The 22,432-nt window shown below is 38.6% G+C and overlaps 3 protein-coding genes across 3 annotated transcripts; 2 read left to right on the forward strand and 1 right to left on the reverse strand.

The window, feature by feature from the left end:
• Nucleotides 1–39: 39 nt before the first annotated feature.
• LOC135768099 (chaperone Ric-8A) lies at nucleotides 40–10,974 on the reverse strand. Its single transcript, XM_065277261.2, has 14 exons — nucleotides 10,853–10,974; nucleotides 10,656–10,746; nucleotides 10,287–10,334; nucleotides 9,998–10,015; nucleotides 8,196–8,288; nucleotides 7,207–7,850; nucleotides 6,882–7,020; nucleotides 6,593–6,781; nucleotides 5,465–5,559; nucleotides 5,218–5,368; nucleotides 4,166–4,261; nucleotides 3,672–3,816; nucleotides 3,176–3,446; nucleotides 40–823 (listed from the first exon to the last, which is right to left on the reverse strand). The coding sequence occupies exons 2-14, from the start codon at nucleotides 10,743–10,745 to the stop codon at nucleotides 697–699; spliced, it is 2,106 nt and encodes a 701-aa protein (XP_065133333.1). The 5' UTR covers nucleotide 10,746; nucleotides 10,853–10,974; the 3' UTR covers nucleotides 40–696.
• A 430-nt stretch (nucleotides 10,975–11,404) lies between these two features.
• LOC135760253 (insulin) lies at nucleotides 11,405–13,065 on the forward strand. The gene is made up of 2 exons (XM_065274202.2): nucleotides 11,405–11,804; nucleotides 12,702–13,065. Exons 1-2 carry the CDS (start codon nucleotides 11,627–11,629, stop codon nucleotides 12,932–12,934), a joined length of 411 nt encoding a protein of 136 aa, XP_065130274.2. The 5' UTR covers nucleotides 11,405–11,626; the 3' UTR covers nucleotides 12,935–13,065.
• A 380-nt stretch (nucleotides 13,066–13,445) lies between these two features.
• scaf1 (SR-related CTD-associated factor 1) lies at nucleotides 13,446–22,432 on the forward strand. The gene is made up of 10 exons (XM_065277259.2): nucleotides 13,446–13,625; nucleotides 14,101–14,154; nucleotides 14,302–14,427; nucleotides 14,575–14,651; nucleotides 15,017–15,117; nucleotides 15,215–18,865; nucleotides 19,054–19,136; nucleotides 19,311–19,604; nucleotides 21,152–21,280; nucleotides 21,410–22,432. The coding sequence occupies exons 2-10, from the start codon at nucleotides 14,101–14,103 to the stop codon at nucleotides 21,557–21,559; spliced, it is 4,665 nt and encodes a 1,554-aa protein (XP_065133331.1). The 5' UTR covers nucleotides 13,446–13,625; the 3' UTR covers nucleotides 21,560–22,432.

Consider the following 22,432-nt stretch of genomic DNA (forward strand, 5'->3'; position numbering starts at 1 on the left):
CCTAATTAGGGTCACATTAGTTTCCGGTGCTGACGAAGTGTTCTGGAAATGAAAACCTCTCTCTCGAGGATTTGAGGAATAACATTATTTTTTATTTATCTCGCTGCAGAATGCTAGCAAATCCAGCGTTAGATTTCACTCTCAGCACTTCTTCTCTTCAAGGTAAACATTTCATTCCTGCTAGAGCAAAAAAAAACTATAGAACTGCATTTCCTGTTGTTACCATGGTAACACAACCATGGCAACAGTGGCAGCATTTTCCAGGAGTGTTTGTCTGTCTTTGGTGTGATGGCTGTTTCACTCGCTCTTTGTCTGCTATGTTTCTTTGCGTCTACATGTAGCTGCTTCTAAATCATATTATTTGTATGATATTCACTTTGACAAGATTTATAATAAAACAATTACATCTGCTATTTTGTGCACATAAATTACATTTAAACTCTCTCTTATTCGTTTTTAACAGTGCTTCTTATTGCATCTTTTTATGCTCATTTAATTTCATTTGTTCATATCATCTCATTTTCATAACCATACCTTTTTAAAATAAGTTTCCTTAATTCTAGTTATTAAGGAAAAATGTGTGCACTAGTGGTGCACTGTTATTGTTTCACTGCTAAAATCTTTAGTACATATTTTCCTGACTTTCATCCTATCTCTCATTAATCATCATCTTATTATTTCCTCCCTTTTCCTTCATTACTGATCTGTCTCACTGTCATCCCCCTCCTCCTCTTCCTCTTCCATAGTGCTGTGCCTCATCTGGCCACAGAGCGGTGCCAGTTTCCCATCTGTGGTCACTCCCATTGGCTGAATGATCTTGTCCCTGGGGTGTGGTATGGGATAAGAAAGACGAGCATAAGAAGAAGTGAATTTTATGGGTGTTATACATCATCAGAATATAATCTAGACACACTTGTTCAGCCTTTAAATGAAAAACTGTAATGCTTTTATGATCTATATGAAGGATGTGTGCAGAAGTGTGTTGCATATGGCTGGTGTCCTAAAATAAACTGTTTGAAAAATCTTTAAAAACTACATGAGTACATCTGTCATACTGCTAGCTCAGAGTTATGGAGAAGTTTCAAACAATGCTTTGGTGTGGTCTCATAACAGGATCCTATCAGAGCTTGATATCTACCAATACTGGAGACGGATTAAAAAATAAAATTGTATAGTTTTTAAAAGGACTATTTTTAAGGAAATTAAAATTAAAATGTCTTTCAAAATGTTTTTAACCCCCTAACACCTGAGCTTTCAGGCTTGCATTTTAGATTTCTTCCAGCTGGGTTAGGAAGAACCAATAAATATAATAAACAAATATTTTTCTTGAACATGAAGCAGTGTAAATGTCCATGTTTGTGCACAACAGGTTCCATTTACACAAAATTAAATATTATGGTGCAAACAACAAAAAATGTGATGTCCACTTATGTAGACAGGGGCCTCATTTATAAAATGCTGCGTAAAAACCATCCTACATTTGATCTTACGATCATTTATCAAAAATGCGTACGTGTGATTCATAAACCGAACGTACGCGCAAAAAACGCGCGTACCCCTTTCAAATCTATAAACCGCAAATGAACTTGAACTTGTGCGCAGCCGAGCAGTTTCAGATCTCCGCCTTTAAACGATGCCTAATCAATGTCACAGACATATAAAAGAGCACTTCTCAATGTTTAAACCAAATTTCGAGCAGCAAGATTGGCTTATATTTCCAAAAACCTGCAGCAATCAGACAAGCATAAGTGCGTACGTCTGCTCAGACCCTGACGTGGCGCTAAGCACTTTTCCACGTCAAAGACAGCTTTTATAAATATGCACTTTGCCGTGGATTTTTGCGTACGCAAACTTTACGATCAAATCTGTGCGTACGCACGCTTTATAAATGAGGCCCCTGGTCTTAGGAGGTTAAATGTTTTTCCTCCATGTAGGATAAAAGCTGGACAGACACAAAAGACATACACTCATAAAAGACATATAAAAGTTATTTACACTCCAAAAATGCTGGGTTTTTTTAACAGTTGGGTCAAAAGGTGACAAATCCAGCTGTTGGGTTAAATGATGTCAAAAAATGTTTATATTTGACCCAACAACGGATTAAAACAACTGAGCATAGGTTGAATTACACCCCGTAACTCTTTCAGGAACACTCTTAAAAATCAAGTTGCTTAAAATGAACCATATCTTTCATATCTTTTCATAATCTAAAAAACCCTTTTAGAAACAGAAAGGTTATTTAAATGTTAAAGGTTCTTTTTAGAACCATTTAGGTAAATAAAGGTTCTTCTGTGGCATCGTGAAGCACCTTCATTTTTAAGAGTGAATGTTAAAGATGTACTCTATCAGTATTTCTTTGTATTAGAGATATATCTGCTATAAGTTGGTATCGGACCATAAAAGCAATTTCCACAATATCTGCCGATAGTTTTAAAATAGCTGATAGTCATGGTTGATATATTCTGTCAATTAAAAAGAACAGGAAAATGCAATGAATTTGATCTCTGTTTAAAGAAATCTTACTAGTTTAATGTCCAATATTAATGGTCATTATATGAATGAATAAGAATTTTATTTAATTAATCAGTGGTGGCTGGTGACTGCTCTTCCGAGGGGCGCAAATTCAAACTATGTGTTCAGAGTGTCATGTGTATTGCTCGCGTTTTTTAAATATGTGTTTGTTGCGTCATGTGAACCATGTGCATCACGGGTTTTGTCAAAATAAGTGCCTGCTGCACACGCGTCAAAACCGTTTATGATAAAAGAGACGCTCACGTTCACATAATACACGCAACTCTGATTATGCATGAGATTATGTGAGTATCTGGCAAACGCGAGCGTCTCTTTTATCATAAACCCTTTAGACGCATCTGCAGCAGGCACTTATTTTGACAAAACACGTGATGTAAATAGGATCCCTTGATGCGCTGAATACATATTTTAGAAATTACAAACCAAACACATAATGGGCTACATACATGTTGTGTCAAACTTCGCATCGTACGTAAAGAAGTCACCTGCCACCAATGTAATTAATACAAGTAAAAAAGAGTAAAACTATTGGTATCAACATTAGTATAAGCATAAATGAGTCTTAATGATCGGCTATATCGGTGGAAATTTTAATATCAGTGCATCTCTACTTTTAATACATCTCTCACACACACATGCATACCGTGACAGCTTGTTGAACATATTTATGAGTCTGTGTGCCTCTGCCTCTTTCTCCTCTTCAGTCATCCCTTCCATGGGATCAGGCTGTTCCTCCTCCACCCGTCCCGTCACTGGGTTAATTCTGTCCTTGACCTGTCTGTACTCCTCAGTGTCTGAATCAGAGTCACTGGAGTACTGTGGCTGAGGAGACGAGCCACGGCCGTTCAGCAGACCCCGTGCTGCCAGCAGCCCAGCTGCATTACCATAGCCGGTGTACTTCACAAATCTGCTTACTGAGAAATCCATATAGACAACATTCATAAATGTGCCGCAAACCACCCATTGACAATTAATATACACAATACCCAAGATCTACTGACAAAATGCAACGCAGTTTTCTTGGAAAGCCTTCAACGGCATATAACATAGCATTACCATCTGATGGCATATTAACCCCAGTGTATAGTTTTTGTAAGAGAGGAAGTATACATATTTCAGAAGCAGATCAATTTACATACCATTTTCTTTACAGAGTACAAAGAGAAGCTCAGCAGCGCAGTGTTTGATATCAGTGTCAACATGGGTCATCAGTCGCACCAGTCTGCTCCTCAATGTGTTCCCTTGTTCAGGCCTCGATTCAACATCCCTCAGTGGAGGCAGGATCTGATAAAATAGCACAGCAATAGGGTTGACAGGTCCCTGATACATTGAGAGTGTTTTCTTTATGTAGTGGCTGAATGCACTGCCATGCTAATATTTTGAGTTACTGATAAAGCACTTTTAAAACTAAGTGACTATTCATTAATTATATGTGAAAGTGTCTAATAATAGAAGAATTACTGAGATAAAGTATGTACTAATCTTATGAGTGTAAATAAGCATATTTTCAGTTCTTAAAGCTTTAAAAAAAATGATTTAATGCATTTATGTTTATGGATTGCTTCAACACCAATATGGAGTTTTACTAACACAGTGAATAATAGACACAAGAATACAGAGGTGATGGTTCTACCTGGTGTCTGAGATAGTGTCTGGTTTCTCTGTGTGCCTTGCTGCTCTCAGTCAATAAGTTTAATACCAGAGTCAGTTTTTCCTTTAGCGTATGACCCTGTAACAGACATCAAATCAGAAACATATCATTAATCAAACCGCCATTGAACAAAATATATCAGTATATGACCTCTATCTCCATTTTATACTGTACATTTATTAAAGGGACATTCCACTTTTTTTGAAAATATGCTCATTTTCCAGCTCCCCTAGAGTTAAACATTTGATTCTTACCGTTTTGGAATCCATTCAGCTGATCTCCATGTCTGGCGCTAGCACTTTTAGCATAGCTTAGCACAATCCATTGAATCTGATTAGACCATTAACATCGTGCTTAAAAATATATCCTATATAAAACTTTACTCTTCTGTATTTACATCATGTACTAAGATGGATGAAAATTAAAGTTGTGAAAACAGTCCCCTTGGTTACTTTCAATGACAGGGGACTATTTTCGGGCAGTGCGTAATATCACTACGCCTGCTGCAGCCATGTTACATCAGCAAAGTCACTGATTATTACGCCGGAATGAGAGTATAGTTCCTAGCCATATCGGCCTAGAAAATCACAGCTTTTAATTTTCTGTCGATCCTAGTACACGATGTAGCTAAAGAAGGGTCCAGTAGAAAAATACCGACACTCTTTGGTTATTTATTAGCGTGATGCTAATGGTCTAATCAGATTCAATGCATTGTGCTAAGCTATGCTAAAAGTGCCAGTGCCAGACCCGGAGATCAGCTGAATGGATTTCAAAACGGTAAGAATCAAATGTTTAACTCGAGGGAAGCTGGAAAATGAGCATATAAGTGGAATGTCCCTTTAATATAAGCGGTTTGTAAATCCTCACATAATTCTCATGCTACCCATGACAGCCTGATTTTATATGTAGGTTAGACAAAAAATGCAGGTTACCATTTTAATATGTACCAAGACATTTTGAACACCTTACTATCCTATGTATAAATCTGAATCCATTTTTGTCTTTCCACTTTCATCTCTCTCTCTCTTTCTCACTTTGTCCAGTCTCTTCTCCATGAAGAGCAGCAAAGTGTGGACACAGTCCATGTTGACTCCACCAGACTCCTTCGAATCTTTAGACAGTCGAACAGCGAGCAGAACATCCAGGCACTGAAGAGGTAGAGCTGAAAGCACGTTCACGGTGTGTCTGTGAAATTTAGGGAAAGATCACGTGGGTTATAGTCTAATAGGTCAGGTCCTTTAAATTACTCTGGTTTGTTTATGGGTATTTCTGAATTCTCACCCCTGCAGTTCCTCTCTCCTGTCTTCTCCCTCACAGGGCACTAACAGGCAATGACGCAGGACCGCAGCTAGGTGACGATACAAAGCACCAGCCTCCTATAGCAGAGAAGAACAAATATGTAAGGTAAAAACAGATGTGTCATGCAGTGCATTTTCATCTCCCCATCATATATTGCTTAATATTAAATAAAGCATTGAACTTAATAGGTTTACTCAGTATGTTTCCATTGTGTTAAAGATCCTTAATTGCTTGCCATCATTTAAATAATAATAATAAGTTATAATTATTAATTTTATATTATATGTATTATAGCATATGCAGTACTGTGTAAAAGTCTTAAGCCACCATGCCAGAATTAGATTTGTTGTTTTTGCAATGTTATAGTGATAATATATATATATATATATATATATATATATATATATATATAATTGTGTCTCAGTCTCTTTAAATACAGGAAATGTGTATGTAGTATTAAAAACTGTATAAAAATGTAAACTGATGTGTCAAGTTTTTAAGGTAAACTCTCCTTCCACTTGAACAATTGCAGGAAACTGCAGGATCTCTTTAACATAAATTAAATTAAATCCTAATTTCTAATTTTAACGAAAGTAATCTTTTTACTTTCATTCTGCTCAAAAATGCTTAAGATGTGTTTAGTGCCAAGAGAGGTCACACTAAACACAGACGATACCTAAAGAAGACATTTAGTCCTAAAAATTTATTTTTTTAATTTTTGTGTACAAATTTCCTGTATTTTCTGTTTGTATTTTAATAAAATAGATTGAAAAATAAATATGGGTGGACATTAAAACATCTAAAACAACAAGTCTGGTGGTGGCCTAAGACTTTTGCAGAGTGCTGTATATTTGATATAAAACAGATAATATTGTAAATAATCATATTTCCATTTAAACATTTGGAAGAGACATTTATCCAAGGTGACTTACAGACATTTAAGTTATACATTTTATTAGTATGTGTGTTTCCTGCGATCAAACCGTGACCTTGTTTGTGCTGCTTATGCAGTTGAGCTACAGGAACACATAATTCATATGATTGATTATAAAAATAACATATTAAAGCATATTTCTTTTACCGAGTTACTGAGACACATAAAGCATTTACCTCATCTATTTCTTGTCTGTGGACAGTATAGGTAATGTTAAACAGGGTCTTCAGAATCTCAAGGGCACGTTGAGACACCTCCTTACTGAAAGGGGGCACTGTCTGATCAGTCAGCACCTCATATGCTTCACCCCAGCGCACTTCTAAACACTGTTCAAGAGCTGCAGTCAAGAGGGACACGCCATGCTCCTGACAGAAATAAGATGAAGCTTAATTAAAACCAATATGATTTGATTTAATGAAACATAAAGTATATAAATAACATTAATTGCATACTACATAATAACACCTGTCGGAGCTGCACCCTAAGCTCAGGCCTTAGAGCCGTCAGTAGAAAGAGAAGTCGCAGTTCATAAAACTGACAACTTGGAGGGCTTGATGAACATATAAGCCCCTCCTTAAGTCTCTCTGATAGGCCTTGAAGCAATCTGGGGAACAAAGCATGAGATTATGGGTGGAAATTTGGAAAATGTCGTCAATTGGTCATTAATGCAAAATAATAAAGCAGAGGGCCTTATATCAGAATCAAGCATTTCATAGACCCATAGCAGTGTTGGCAGACAATTTACTTGGTTAATGGTTTATCTTGAATTAGGCTTAAACGAAAAAGTCACCTCAGGCTGCTGGCTCTCTCTTGTGCTTTCGGACTGTTGTAGAAAACATTGCAAAGGGTCTTCAAAGCTTCTTTCCTCACCAACTCTCCATCATCACGCCCCTCCTCATCCTTCTCTCCTCTGGCATCCTTTTTTCCTCTTGTCAACACCCCGGTGACCCTATCCCTCATTAGGCTTTCTTCATGGTGCTCAGTCAGTGTTAGGATTGCAACTTTCTTAACAGTATCACATTCTGATGTTGCATTTAAACGGTTGATGGGAATCATGGAGCATTGCGAAACTCCTTCATTGAACAGTGAATTGACACAGGCTGAATTGGACTGTTCATCTGTGTCACTAAATGTTGATTGGGTGTTGCTGCTATTATTATCATGTCCCAACTCTGTCTCGTTTTGTGGGTGTGCCCCAGGAATGATGTCACTGTGCGAGGAGCCCCATGGAGAACCAGTCTCCTCTTCTTCATAACAGGCAGGCAAGGTAGAGATGCCCCCAAATCGAGCCAGAGTTAGAATGGCAGAGTCTGTGATCAGGGGGGCCAAGGCCTTACGATCCCTTGAGATAATTCTCAGAGTTCGCAGACACTCCCTTAGTACACATGGCTGCAGCCGCATACAAATAAACCAGATCAGAGCTGCAGCAAGTCTCTACAAAAAGAGACACAGTTGTGAATATTTTTGTTTTGGATTGTGAATGATGTGGATTGATCACATATACTAAATTAGCAGATGTTTGATTACACTATGATGATGTTTGGTGTTTGGCAAGCCCCTTTCCAGTAAAGCGAAATTGTAATAGTACAGAATGCAGTGGCTTTCTAGAGAATTCTGTGCCTCCAATTGTGTGGATATGTTTTGGGAAGGGCTGTCCCAGAATATCACAATGCATCTGTGCTGCTCATTGGTTTTTGGGTAGCCACATACTTTTCTGCCATACGGTGTATAAAAAAAGAGTTTGTAGACATCTCTACATAAATAATGTGCTCAGCTTACCCTCCTCAAAACAAGATCGGCATCATCATTCCCATCAGAGTCAAAATCTGAATCAGAGTCTGGAACATTCTGTCTCACTTTATTCCTCCGAAACTGAGAGAGGGGAGAAGGAACAGATTTTTCAAAATCTGAGGCTATGTAAAATATTGTTTTCATCTTTGTTATAAAAACATCTTTGTTTTCATTCAACTCACAGTCGCTTCTGTCATTTTAACTCAGTTAACAGAATAAAAATAGTAGGAAAATTTAAATATTTAAATGGGGCATTTCACAAAAGTTTATTAAGATGTCAAATAAATATTTGGTGTCTCCACAGTACGTATGTGAAGTTTTAGCTCAAAATACCATATTTCTAATTTATTAAGCATGTTAAAATTGTCACTTAGTAGGTCTGAGCAAAAATGTGCTGTTTTTGGGTGTGTCCTCTAAAATGCAAATGAGCTGATCTTTGCACTTAAAGGAATAGTCTATCCATTTTCCATGTTATTACCTTAACTAAGAAGAGTTGATACATCCCTCTATCATCTTAGTGCGTGCACGTAAGCACTGGGGCGCGCTGCGACACTTCGATAGCATTTAGCTTAGCCCCATTCATTCAATGGTACCAAACAGAGATAAAGTTAGAAGTGACCAAACACATCAATGTTTTTTCTATTTAAGATGAGTAGTTATACGAGCAAGTATGGTGACACAAAATAAAACGTATCGCTTTTCTAAGCGGATTTAAAAGGGTAACTATATTGTATAATAATAACATAGTTTAATATGGAAAATGGATAGACTATTCCTTTAATGGCAGATTAAGGGGCGGGATTATCTCCTTCTGACATCACAAATTTCAATTTTCAAGCTTTTTTCACATGCTTGCAGAGAATGGTTTACAAAAAGTTACTGGGTTGATCATTTTCTAGGTTAATAGAAGCACTGGGGACCCAATTATAGCACTTAAACATGGAAAAAGTCAGAATTTCATGATATGTCCCCTTTAAAGTTTTTTTTTTTTTTACAAAAGACAGTGGGGATAAAATAAGCTTTAGCAATCCTGAGAAAAAAAAACTATCCTGTCAATTTTCTGAAAAAGGTACACATTTAAATAACAGTCTACTTTATGAAGACATCATCAACACTCTAAAAACAAACGGTGCTATATAGCACTAAAATTGGTTCTTTGCTCGTAATCATAGAAAAACCATTTTTAGTGTCATATAGCACCGGTGAAGCACCTGTGTAGAACCATATAGTGCTATGTAGAACCATATGTGGTGCCATAGTGGTGCTATATGGTCCCTATATGGTTCTACACAGGTGGTTCACTGGTGCTTCACCGGTGTTAATGGCACTAAAAATGGTTTTTCTATGATTACGAGCAAAGAACCAATTTTGGTGCTATATAGCACCGTTTGTTTTTAGAATGTACAATCCACAAACTCACAGTAAAATCATAAAAGATGGATTTTGCAAGAACAGGCAGGATGAACAGATTACCTCTCTCTTTTTCTCCCTTACAGACGTCACACTTTTTTAACTATTTGTGTGATTCAGAAGAAAGAAAATCTGATCCTAAATTCACATGGTGTCATTACCACACTTTATCCGCATATTTCAATAGCAGAAAGAATACACTTTAATTAGTATATAATCTTATTTTTTTTTTGTAAAGATTAAATTATTCATACATTTTCAAGTTCAGTTTTTAAATCCAGGTTTTAATGTGCTGTCAAATTTTTTCATCCGACTTTATGTCTCTCCATCTCACATTCTCTCTTTATTGGTTATGCATGTGTGCCATGTGAAAGATTCACCTCTTCCAGCTCACGTTGCTGTTCTCCGTTCATCCGAGTGGGGGGAAAGTAATGGTCAGGGACACAGAATAAAATGATGATTAACATCAGGCTTGTGAGCATTACACTATCCAATACACTAAGCATCAATTAAGGTAAAAGAAAGTAATGGTATTAACAAGTGTGGGATAAAGATAAGTGAAGGTGGATGAGTAAGACTTAAAGCTGTGGTAATCCTCGCCATAAGTACTCAGATTGAGGACAGAGGGATAAACACAGCAGACGTATTAGGACAAACATTGAAATGTACCTTTCTTCTTTCTCTTTCTTCCACATCGAAAAAGAAGCACTGTGAGTACTGTGAACAATGCATGGAGAATTAAAAGGAGAAATCTAGAAAATGCAGCAGAATTAAAAAGGCATTTGCAAATGCCAGACATATAAAAACTTCACTGCACCATGGTAATGTTAAAATGAATGGATAAGTAATAAAATGAACACCCTTTAGGTTCCCAGCTCTGTTGTCATGGAAACTGCTAATATCTGAGTGTTGTAGTAGAAGTAGTAGAAGACTCCTAACTCAGTTTTTACAGAAATTCAATGACTGTATTAATCACAGAAATAAAGTGTAGTACTGTACATCAGTACACATCAGTATTTTATATGGCATTGTATTTACCTCTGTGTTGTAATCATCCAGTTGCATTTGAACATTGTCCTGATCACCTTTTTTGATATACTGAATAATCCTTTCCACATCCACAGGCATTCTGTATTAATAAAAAATGTAAATGTAGTAAAACATAAAAAATCAAATATTTAAAAATACTACACATAAGGTATATACAATCAATTGCAAAAGCCCAATGCACTCACCTTTTAATTTCTGTAGTTTTTCCCCTTTAAATGACACAAATTTTAATGCGTATGTGTCCTCATGGGTCTCTCTTGTAATCTGACAGGCCTCAGATGGTGCTATTAGTTTTTCTTAACTAATCCTATACCCAACCTCCCTCACTCATTCACCTCTGGTGTCTTAAGCAATACCATTTCTGCTTTTGCTATTGATTGTGCATTTGGGCCTGTCTGTGGACACAGGTACTGTATATTGTTTAATAATGTTACATCCTTTATAGCTACATTGCAATTTGGCAACAACAAAAAAATCTGTGCTCTTGATAAAGCAGTCTGCTGCAAGAGTTATTCTCCGAACGGGTACTAATTAGTAAGAAAGCCAATAGGGACAAACAAAAGAAATCGCAGCTATGCTGGCATTCAGACAACAGTGAGGAAATGATGAAGGAGAAAGATATACACAGATGAATAGAGAGATGAAAGCAGTAAAGGTTTATATAAGACTTAATAGGGGTAATTAAACAAAGTGAGATTCAAAAGCAGAAATACAGAGGTGACTGGTGTGAGGTGATGGGGTAGTTATTTCTACTGATTAATGGTGATTAACTGGGGCTATTTGTTCAGATCCATCTACCTGATGGACCTACATAAAAAGCAGATGGTACAGTGACAGGACTACCGATAAATAGACAGCGAGAGAAACCCCACTGGTGGGCAGGAATGCATTGATGCACAGACATTCATAATAGGACACAATCAGAAAACCCTTCATCTGTTAAGTTTCTCAGCAGGAAAATGCAAAAATTGTTATTACTCCTTTTGTCGCTGTGTGCTGGCTATCTGGTGACACATAGTGGTGCATTTGGTAACAGAAAGCTGTGTGGTATTCAGCTTGTGGAAGGACTGCTGCTCATCTGTGGTGATAAAGGATTATTTTACCAGCCTGGCAGGCGGGTCAGAGAACACCATATACGTAAGTAAAGTTCACATGTGTGCTGTTTTAGTGAAGAAAAATTTTGTTTCAGTTGGTTAGCTTTATTCACGTAATACTTATTGTTGTATGAGCAGCACTCGGGGTCCGGAGACTATTGGTTTACTGGGGTCCTCCAAATTGTTTAAATTAAAAAAATATTTTGGAAAAATAAATTATGCATCAAACAAAAATGCATTAAAAGGCTAATAATGGAAATTAAAACTTAATTATAAAAATGAAGAGTATAACGTTTAAAATATCATGTTGTGGGCTATGTTAATAGCATGTGACTGTGTGTACCAAAAATGATGATTTTAATACCTTGGTAAGGTAACCATCATAACAAAGTAAGTAATACAGTCCTAATTTGATACATGTACTTGGGGTCCCTGCTCCTCCTCTTTATCCATTAAGTTCGTTTAAAATATAAAAGAAACGGTTTTATTTCACTTCTTTTGATGTGGTGAATGCATACTAAAACTGTTAACACCTTTTTGGTCATTTTCATGCAAATGCAAATTTGTAGCATTAAAACCTAAAGGCTTTACTGTATTGATTCAAAGTTATTTTATGACTCCCAATGCTTGACTTCTAATAAGAACACAAAATATCTATAAGAGAAGGATTTTATCATAAAATGTATTGTATTGTATTATTATTATTAAATTCACTTTTGTTTTTTATTATTACTACTACTACTACTACTACTACTACTACTACTACTACTACTACTACTACTACTACTACTACTACTACTACTACTACTGCTACTACTTTTTTTAAGCCATTGCCTTAAATTATATTTTATTTAGATTTTCTTGTAAGTGTGTGCTTTGGATCCCCTGTAAGTAATTTTTTTATTATTATTTCTATTTTAATACTTCTATTCTTTAACAGGCGTCGTTATGAGGAACAGCGTCCCCTTACGGCGACAGTCTGCACTGCAGAGGGGAAAGCGAAACGCATATGCCATACGCGAAGTTACAAAAAGAGGCATCGTAGAGCAGTGTTGTCATTTATACTGTGACTTCTATGATTTAGAGAATTACTGTAATATATTGAGAATCTACATATCTGTTTTTAATCTGTTAACAGTGATTACATCGAAATTGCCAACACCATTACATTAACGTTAAGTGGTCTACACTGCATTGGGAAATTATTTGAATAAGATAAAATGACAGCTAACTAACCTAATGTATGGAATTGAATGAAGGGTTACATGAAATGTTTACAATAAATTGATTTGCAATCGATAAAAAATATAGCTGCATTCTTTAAGGCAATTGGAATTGCAGAGGGCAATTTTATTCAGAGATTTTATTTCAAACGAAGCTGTTTATAATATGTCTTAATATGTTTAATGTATACATATGAAATAGTGTTTATCTGTATAATAACTATAAATGTAAATCTATATAATAAAGTAAATAATTAAAAAGCTGGTTTGATTTTAATTCTATCATGCCAAACCAAATTTAAGGATTATGGTAAAACATAGTGCTTTAGATAAACTAATGTTTAATTTATATTTAAAGATTTAGATTAAGTTTTGTATCCATCGTACCATTTCCAGAAGGAGCAGATCATGAATCAAAGTTTTTATGAAAAACAACATTTCCCATAAGCCCAAGCCGGCAGCTTCACAGAAGGGGAAGCAAAATGGCGGAATCGGATGGGATGGGCCTCTTATTGTGTTGCTAAAAGAAAAATGTTTCATCTCTCTACATGTCGTTTAAAAGTTACCAAAAACATCTTAAAGGGTAAAAGCGGGTTTTCAGCTCTGGGATTTACCAGCCGCCTCATCTTTTCACTTTGAAGGTAAACCATTTTAATAGCTTGTTTAACTTAGCCAGCCAGCTAACGTCTGTGGACGACAATTTGTAGGCAATATATTATTGCAGTTAGTGCGAACAGGTTGCTAACATTAAGCACTGATAAAAATGTCCGTGAGCGTTACAAAATACACAAACCCCCCGTTATTTTAATGACAAGTGTGCAAGTATGCCCAATGGTAGGCAAGGACTGCAGGGTAGCACACGCACTAGATTGCGTCGATGTGATGATGTCTGTAGCATCATAGATTAGTTTCATTCACTGGCTTTTATCAATGCCTTTACAATTGAAGGTACAGTGTTGGGTGTTAAGCTTAGAGTTTTATTCAGTATGCATGTTTTCGTAAATGGACTTCAAATTAGGGACAGAGATTTAGTTTTTAAAGATCCTTGTGTGCAGTTTACTCTGATCTGGTGTTTTAGATATCTGTGTGATTTAAGATGTGGTATGTGGTCTCTAGATGGGAACAGATGGACAGGCTAACAAAGATGACGAAGTAGTTGTGCCGGCCAAGGTAAGTGGCCATGTTAAGGTCACTAAGCATGTTTAACTGTATTTGTTATTGTAGGAGTTACTGTAACGCTATATACTGTAGTTGATGAGATTTAGTTTTATCTCTCTGTTGAATACTGTATGTCTTGTATCTCCTATTTTCTTATAGTCTCAAACTGAACAAAGTCCAGCTGAAAATGAGGAAATTAGCGAGTCTAAATCCGATAGAAAGACGGATGGCATAAGATGTTTCCAAGGAAACAGAGAGACCTCGGAGGATGAGCCCAGTGAACTGGTACAGTATTGTTATTAAGCTGTTTGTGTATTTGAGGTTTACATAATTATGCATGCATCATCGTTACTTGTTATGTGTCTTGTATATCTGTATTTTTACCAAGGCAGAACCCAGTGATCCTTAATCTTTTGTTTTGTATTTTTATAGGGAGCTGCTGTTGTTACTGCTTCTGAATCTGTGTATCTTGTGCCTCAGTTCATCTCACAACCTCAGTACCTGGACTGGTAGGTGCTTGACAGTAAAATCATAATTTGACATGCCGTCTTAAAATTCAGTGCAGGTAGTATTTGAAACGGTGAGATCAGTAGCCACAAGACGAGATGCAGTAGCCACAAGCCCTTTGACTGTATCCAACCTAGACCAAACAGTTAAAAAATAGCACAGAAATGCAGGATTTGGTCTGTGTCTATTGTCATGACAACCAGTATGTGTCTTGTTTTTAGTTACTAAACCAAAATAACACCAACCGAAAATTTTAAAACAAAAATGTTACCCGGGCAAATCAAATTGGAAATACTGGCCTTTGCTTTAAAAAAAAAATGAACTTCAGCTTATAATATTAGGGTATTGTTATTATTTTTTCCATTAGTGACTTTGATGTGGAGTTAACAGCAGAAGTGAGAGTTGAGAATGGCTCATCTCTTGCCTTGTTGGCATCTGTTACCCCTAGTGTTAGATACCAGAAGCCAGGTGGGTTCAAATCCTTATCTTTAATTTTATTTATATATAATAATGTGGCAAAATGTTGTAGTGTTTCATTACTTTCCATTTTGTCTCTGTTCATTAGGATCCTTCTTGAATGGACAGTTTCTCCTGCGGCCAGCCTTAAGAGATAAGCGAGGATCCATAGACTGTTTTTTGCCTTCAGGCCCTGATGCTGAATGGTGTTCAGGTGCAATTCAAGCCTCGGGGCAAATGCAACTGCACTGTGCCCTCAAAACCTCTGAGAGAGTCATAGAGACCGCCAAAAGCCCTCTTCCATCATCACCCTCCAATTCCCCATCATCTCCTTCATCTGCCCCCTCTTCCCCGTCCTCATCTCCCTCATCATCCTCTCCTGGTACAAACTACCACGTGGATGAAAACAGAGGGTGTGCTGGAGACAACAGGGCCAGCAAAGGGCCAGGAGACTTTGTGTCCTCCACTTCATCCTCTCTAGGGCCATCATCACATTCTGTGCCACCTTCTTCTTCTAATCCTCCATTTCACAGATCTTCATCATCCACACATCCTTGTAATGATGAACAGAGGGAAGGTGTAGACAATGACATATATGACCCCTTTCACCCAACTGAGGGGGAGGGCGAAAGAGAAGAAGGGTCCTCTGAAGATGAAGAGGAGGATAAGTATGATCCCTTTGAACCTACTGGTTCTCCAGCTTCTGAAACAGAAGAAGGAAAAAGATGTATGGATGAGGAAAATGAAGGAGAAAGCAGCATCAACAGTGAAGGGAATGTTAAAGGTGATAGAAAATTGAAAATAGGGCAAGCTGCTGATACAGAGGGTGGGCCTCCAGATTCAACAGAAATAGTCGCTTCATCTTCCATGTTTAATGATGTACCTTTAGAGCTTAACAGAAAACAGTCTATCAAAGACAGAGCAAGGGAACATGGAACAAATCTAAGAGAAATGAAAACAGACTCTGAGCACTCTGAGATAGAAGAAGGAGAGATAGTAGGAGCCAATGAAAGAGGAAGGGAACGGGTAATAGAGAGAAGAGAGGTATTGCTTCCAGCCTCAAGCAGTCCTTCCTACCTTCAGGGGAGCTGCCCAAAACCTGAAAGGATCTTACGGGTCTTAGAGGGTGATGGGTTTGTATCTGTATGTGCTGATGAAGAATGGGAGAGGGAACCAGTGGCTTCTGTAGGTGTGGGAGATCTGAGACGAAAACTGACAAGCAGGCGGAAAGAACGATTAAGATCATGTCCTTCTTCTGCATCAATGTCACCTTCACCTGCTCCTGTTTTGTCCCTGCCTTTGCCTTCACCACCTTTTCCCACTTCTCCACCCCTATCCACTGATAAAGCAAGGAGTCGTAAATCCTCCAAAAGTTCAAAGGACAGGGACAGACACAAGCGTAAGGAGGAAAGAGGAGAAAAAGAAAAGAGAAAGAAAAGGAAAGAGTCAGGTGAAGGTAATCGAGAGAGCAAAGAGGCAGATCGTGGAAGAGAGAACAAAGAAAAAAATAGGGACAGGGAGAGAAGTAGCAGAAGTGAAAGTCGCAAAAGGAAAAAAAGACGCCAGAGTTCTCCAGAACATTCCTCACGTTCCCACTCTCAGAATGCCTCCCGACATACTCACAGTCGCAGGTCATGGTCCAGCCACTCTGAGGACCACCACAGAGATCGTGTCAGGGATAAAGAAAAAGATAAAGAAAGAGACAGGATCCGTGAAAGAGACCGGGATAGGGACAGATGGCGAGACGACAGACACAGAGAGAGAGACAGAGACTCCAAAAGAAGAGATGAACGTAGGAGAGATAGAGATGAAGATACTAGGAAATCAAGCAGTAGAGAAAGGAGGAGTACAAAAAGGAGCAGAGAAAGCAGTGACAGAAGAAATCGAGAGAAAGAGATGGTGATGGATAGAGACAGAGACAGGAGAAGAGATAGCAGACCTGTTGTACCCCCGTCCATTCAAGATCTTAGTGGCTCGGATCTTTTTGCAATCAAACGCACTATCACTGTTACCACCACTACAACCACCACTACACTCCCAACTTCACCACCCTGTAGCCAACGGCGTTCCCGCAGCCACTCCCACAGCTCAGACAAACACCATAAGAGGAAGAAGAAACGAAGAAGACGATCCGATGATGAGGAGAGAAAAGAAGATGAGCACAGGAGCAGGTCTCGACCCACCTCCCTCACTCCTCCACGTTATCATGGATATGAGTCAGACCATCCTGAGATAGACATGCTATCTTTGGATGGGGAAGCACTGGATTCAGACTACCCTTCACTTGAGGACTCACCATTGCTCCCCCCTCCTCCTGAACCCCCTCTGCCCATGCCCAAAATTAAATCCACAGCACCCAAGGCCAGTCAACATCACCTAAAGAAGAAATCTAGATCGGACAAGAAAGTTGGACTGTCTGAATCAACCTCATCTTCCTCTTGTCATAGACCAAAATCCAAAAGGAAAAATCTCTTGTCATCTCTCTCACCACCTCTTTCTGCATCATCAGGCAACACCACTTCCCTTCTGCCTACAGCGTCCTCATCCACTACTAAACGAGGACGGAAAACTGGTAAAGATAAGATTGATGCTGAACGTTCTGGCAGGTCCAAGAAGCTTGGTGGTAGTAGCAGAAAGGGTAAGCTCCAGTCTAAAGTGTCTGTTCTGGTGCGTGAGGGTGTCAGCAGCACCACAGGGAACTCTGGGAAGTTGGGCATTGACCTTCTTGGACCTAGTGGTGGAGTTGTTGGACCTTCAGGGACATCAGTAGTTGGTGGGTCCATTGCTGTGGTGTTTCGCAGGGACAATGAGAGCCGGTCACCTTTTCTTAAGCCCTGTTCAGAGACCCTGCCTCTTCCAGGGAGAGTTAAGGACCCAAACAAAACTGGGAAACAACGCAACATCCTTAGGCCTTCTTCTTTATCCAACCCAGGTGGACTCAAGTCAAAAAAAACCAAGCCCAGCTCTGCTACATCCACATCCTCATCTGCCTCTTCCCCTACATCATCGTTGGCAGCGAAACGTAGGAGAAGACCTGGAAAAAAGCCCAGAGAGAAAGGGCTAACTGTGGATGGAAGTGATGCTAAAAATTCTAACAGTAATTGTGGCACGGTTGTTGGTGAATGGATGGGAGTATCAGGAGAAATGCAGCCACTGGTTGGGGCTGGATCCAAGCCGTCAAGTCCTCCTTCAGCTCTCCCTGGCCCCACTCCATCGTCCTCTTCCTCATCTTCTGCTTCCTCATCTGCAAGTTTACTTCCTCCATCTTCCTCGCCACCACACACATCTCCTTTGTCTTTGCCCCCATCTCGAGATACTAGAGAGTCATCCCCAGACTCTCAAACTGTTGACAGCAGCTGTAAGACACCAGAGCCTTCATTCCTCTCAGAGGAGTGCCCTGGTCAGTCTAAACCTTTGTCTCTCACACCCTCAAAGTCTCCTTTAAGCCCTCCAAACCTGTTGTCATCACAGATCAGGGGGGAAAGCATATTACAATTCTCTTCCAGTTCTAAATGTGTCCCACCAGATGATCAGAAAGCATCACCACCATGCTCCACTTCTTTATCAGCTTCAATGTCGGCCTCTCTCGCTCATTCCAGCGCTCCTCTGGCAAACGAGCTGTCCTCTTCATCCTCTTCTTCAGTGTCCTCATCTTCAATAAACAAACCACCACCACCTCCCCCTCCACCCCCTTCAGCACCCCCATTACCCTGGAGTCTGCAAACCGGAGTGGACTGCACTGCTGGAGGTGTTTTGGCATGTGAGTGTATGGCACAATTTTCGTATATATTAATGCATTAAATAAGCACTCATAGGGTATTTTAACATAAACACAATAATGGTAGGTTATTTTACATTAACAAGCACCTTGGTTTGTGAAGCAGTTAGGTGTCACTTAATGAACATATTGTCCTGTCATTAATTGATTGATGATTAAACCCTTTTCAGTGACAGCCCTTCTATTCAAAATGGAGGAGGCCAATATAGCCAGCAGAGCTAAAGCACAAGAGTTCATCCAGGCCACAAGTCAGGTAAAATACTACTGGAACTATTATATATAACGTGATGTATAATATAATTAATATATATGAAAGCAAAGTGAAAACTATCAAATATACCATATAATTCTGAAGTATTAAAAAAAATATCTCAGTGTTTCTGTATTCAAGACTATAAGACCAACTTTACCCTTTGATATTTCACAGATTCTCTCTCAGGCTAATCAGAACCAATCACAGCCACACCCTTCATCATCTATGTCATCACAAGTACCACCCCCTCCATCACATGCTCCACCTCCAGGACCCAGTCCTGCACAGTTTATTCTTCATAGTTCTGTCCCATTGGTTGGCTGCACCAAAACGCCACCCTCACACTTGCTTCCTGGACTCTCAATGGGTGGAGGCTGTGCTCAGACTCCGCCTCCTCCATTGCCAACAGGGGTGTCAGGGGACTTCAGTGAAACAGGATGGGACAATGAAAGTAAAGACCCTGATAAGGTATGTACACTGATCTTAACATTAGGTGTGTTCGACTTCATGCGGTGCTGCGCAGACAGATCGGCGGCTGACTTGAAGCAGTGCATTCCGGTTAGCAACTTTGTCCGACTTAAGCTGGCGCTGCAGGCACGTGACTGTGTCATATGGTTTTTAAGTACCGCAGGAGCGATTCGAGATCAGCCTCCTGAGTTAGCCAGCGCAGTTCGGGAAGAGGAGCTGCACGGGCTGTAATGACGACACAGCTGTTTCACGATTGGTCGGATTCACCACATGACAACAATCACGTGTGTTTCGTGTGTATTTTCACCCCTCAGTTCCACAAATGCTCACAAATCTGTATTTTTATAACCGTTAAAGTCGCCATGAAACGGAAGTAGCGATTGCCTTATTTTCCCCGTGGTGACGTATATCCGAATGAAACGGCTTTTGAGATGAAATAAGGCAGGGCTGGATTTGAATTTGTCCATCGAGATCTGATTGGATCGTTTGAAGTTGGGTCGTGTTGCTAATTGCTAATCACTGCGATCTTCTCCCGGACCCCGCCCACCTGCCATACTTTTGACCTGAAGTGAAGAGAGATCGTTTTGAGGAGGGGAGGAGATTTGCATTTTTGATTAAAGATTATGAGCACACACGAATTTTTAAAAAATAATGAAGCTCACAGATAAGTCATTTGTTAATAATACCACACTATTAAAAATACATATATAGTTTTTCATTTCAATTTCATTGCGACTTTAAAGCTCTTTTCATGTAGTCGCGATGTTATATTGTGTAATCTTCATCAAAATAAAATGGATAAAAAATGTAGACCCCACTACATTGGTATTAAAATAATATGCTTATGTTGAACTTTATTCTTGTAAAAACAGATGCTGTAAGCCTCTTCAGTTCCACTCATGCTCATACACGGACATTCAAAACAGTATAATTCCCTTTTTATTTAGATTACATCTAACAAATCATGTTTAATGCGATAAAGCAAGCAAAAGACACGTGATCAGCCATGCTTGACGTAAATGCCGCAAACTACGGGAACCACAGCGCGTCCAACTTCACGTCTCCGTTTTCAGCTCCTGCACGCGGCTAATCTCGCCGATCGGTTACATCCAGCCACAGTTGATGTCGAACACACCTATTGCCTTCACTTGCCCTTCCAGGTTATAAAAAAAGTATACACATATAGTAGAGTAGATCTTAAAGCTGTCTATCTCAATGTCAATCAAACAATAAAAGAAAAAAGTTTAACATATATTGATATTGTTTTTGACTGTGTGTGCCAAATCTATTAGTTTTACCAATGATTTTTAGGTATGGGTGTGGTCATTTTTGTGGTAATTTAGGATTTTTTTTGAAAATTAACTTTGCTGACTCTGTCAACTTCAAACACCTGTAGATTGCTCATTCCAACTGAATTTGCCATTTTATATATATATATATTGTTTATTATAAATCAATTTAAATTTATTTATTTGATCCAACGTGACTTACGGTGCATTCAAAGTATACATTTTTATCAGTATGTCAAATTATTTCCTTTTGCTTAGTACCTGAAAAAGCTGCACACCCAGGAGAGGGCAGTAGAGGAAGTCAAATTGGCTATCAAGCCATACTACCAACGCAAAGACATAAACAAAGACGAATACAAGGATATCTTAAGAAAGGCTGTGCACAAGGTAAAGACGGCTTTAATCTGTAACACCCATACTGCATGCAAGTATTTATAAAGTGTGTTTCACAGTTGTTCAGAATGGTTGATATTACACAGTAAATCAGCATGAATAAATCTGGTTTGTGCTTCACAGATTTGTCACAGCCGAACAGGCGAAATCAATCCAGTTAAAGTGAGTAACCTGGTCAAGCTTTATGTCCAGAGGTATAAGTATTTCAGAAAGCATGGTCGCAAGATGGACGAGGAGGACAGGGAGTCTGCCTCCATGCATTCCTCAACATGATTAGACAAAGACTGTTTATTTCTTTATCTGGTTAAACAAGTTTGCAAAATCTCCACCCTTGCACGTGTTTAGCCCCCACTGTGGCGATCGAGTGACAGTTGTTTGTTAAACTCTATTCTCCCATGTGTTGACATCATGTAGACCTCTGTACTCCACCCTCCTGCAGCTCTCTTTCTTGTCTTGCTATAAATATGTATGAATTTAAATGTATACTGAAAGCGTAAATATACGCTCAAGAGGGAGAGATAAAGATGGCATACACTTTTTCTTTCTTTCACATTATGTTTAACCTGTACATACGTTTAAGTACACTACACAAGTGTGCTTTCTTTCTCCCTTTTTGAGAAGGGTGCACATTTTAAATAGTCAACTAGATTACGCATTTATTACTAAGAAGATTTTGTGTTTGAGAGAGAAAATGAATAAGAATAGGATGTTACTTTTACCCCATCTAAATTTCTTTGAGATTGTCAAAGAGCATTTATGTGTTGAGGTGCCATTTAGACACGTTATACAATCTTTCATTTACGTAGGTTTTGAGGTATACATGGAATGAATGGTATGTTCCATCAGTTTTATCTCTCAAAGTGAATGTGTACATAGATGGTGCAAATTGATGTTTTAAATTTTTTTTTATTTAAGTTCTAGGCAATTGATTTCTGAACACAATCTGTTCTCGTCACCTAACTAGAGAATATGTTTTCCCCATTTAAAATTATATAATATAATTGAGCCAGCAAAAGATAATGGAAGACAATAACATTGTATTTGAATGATTGCGATAAATGCATGCGTTTTGGATTTTATTTGTACTGAAGAAAACTGTAGTGATTTAAGGGTCACTTGAGGGATAAACTTGTGTCCTAACCTCTA

Source organism: Paramisgurnus dabryanus, chromosome 3, assembly GCF_030506205.2.
Source record: "Paramisgurnus dabryanus chromosome 3, PD_genome_1.1, whole genome shotgun sequence".
Classification (NCBI taxonomy): domain Eukaryota; kingdom Metazoa; phylum Chordata; class Actinopteri; order Cypriniformes; family Cobitidae; genus Paramisgurnus; species Paramisgurnus dabryanus.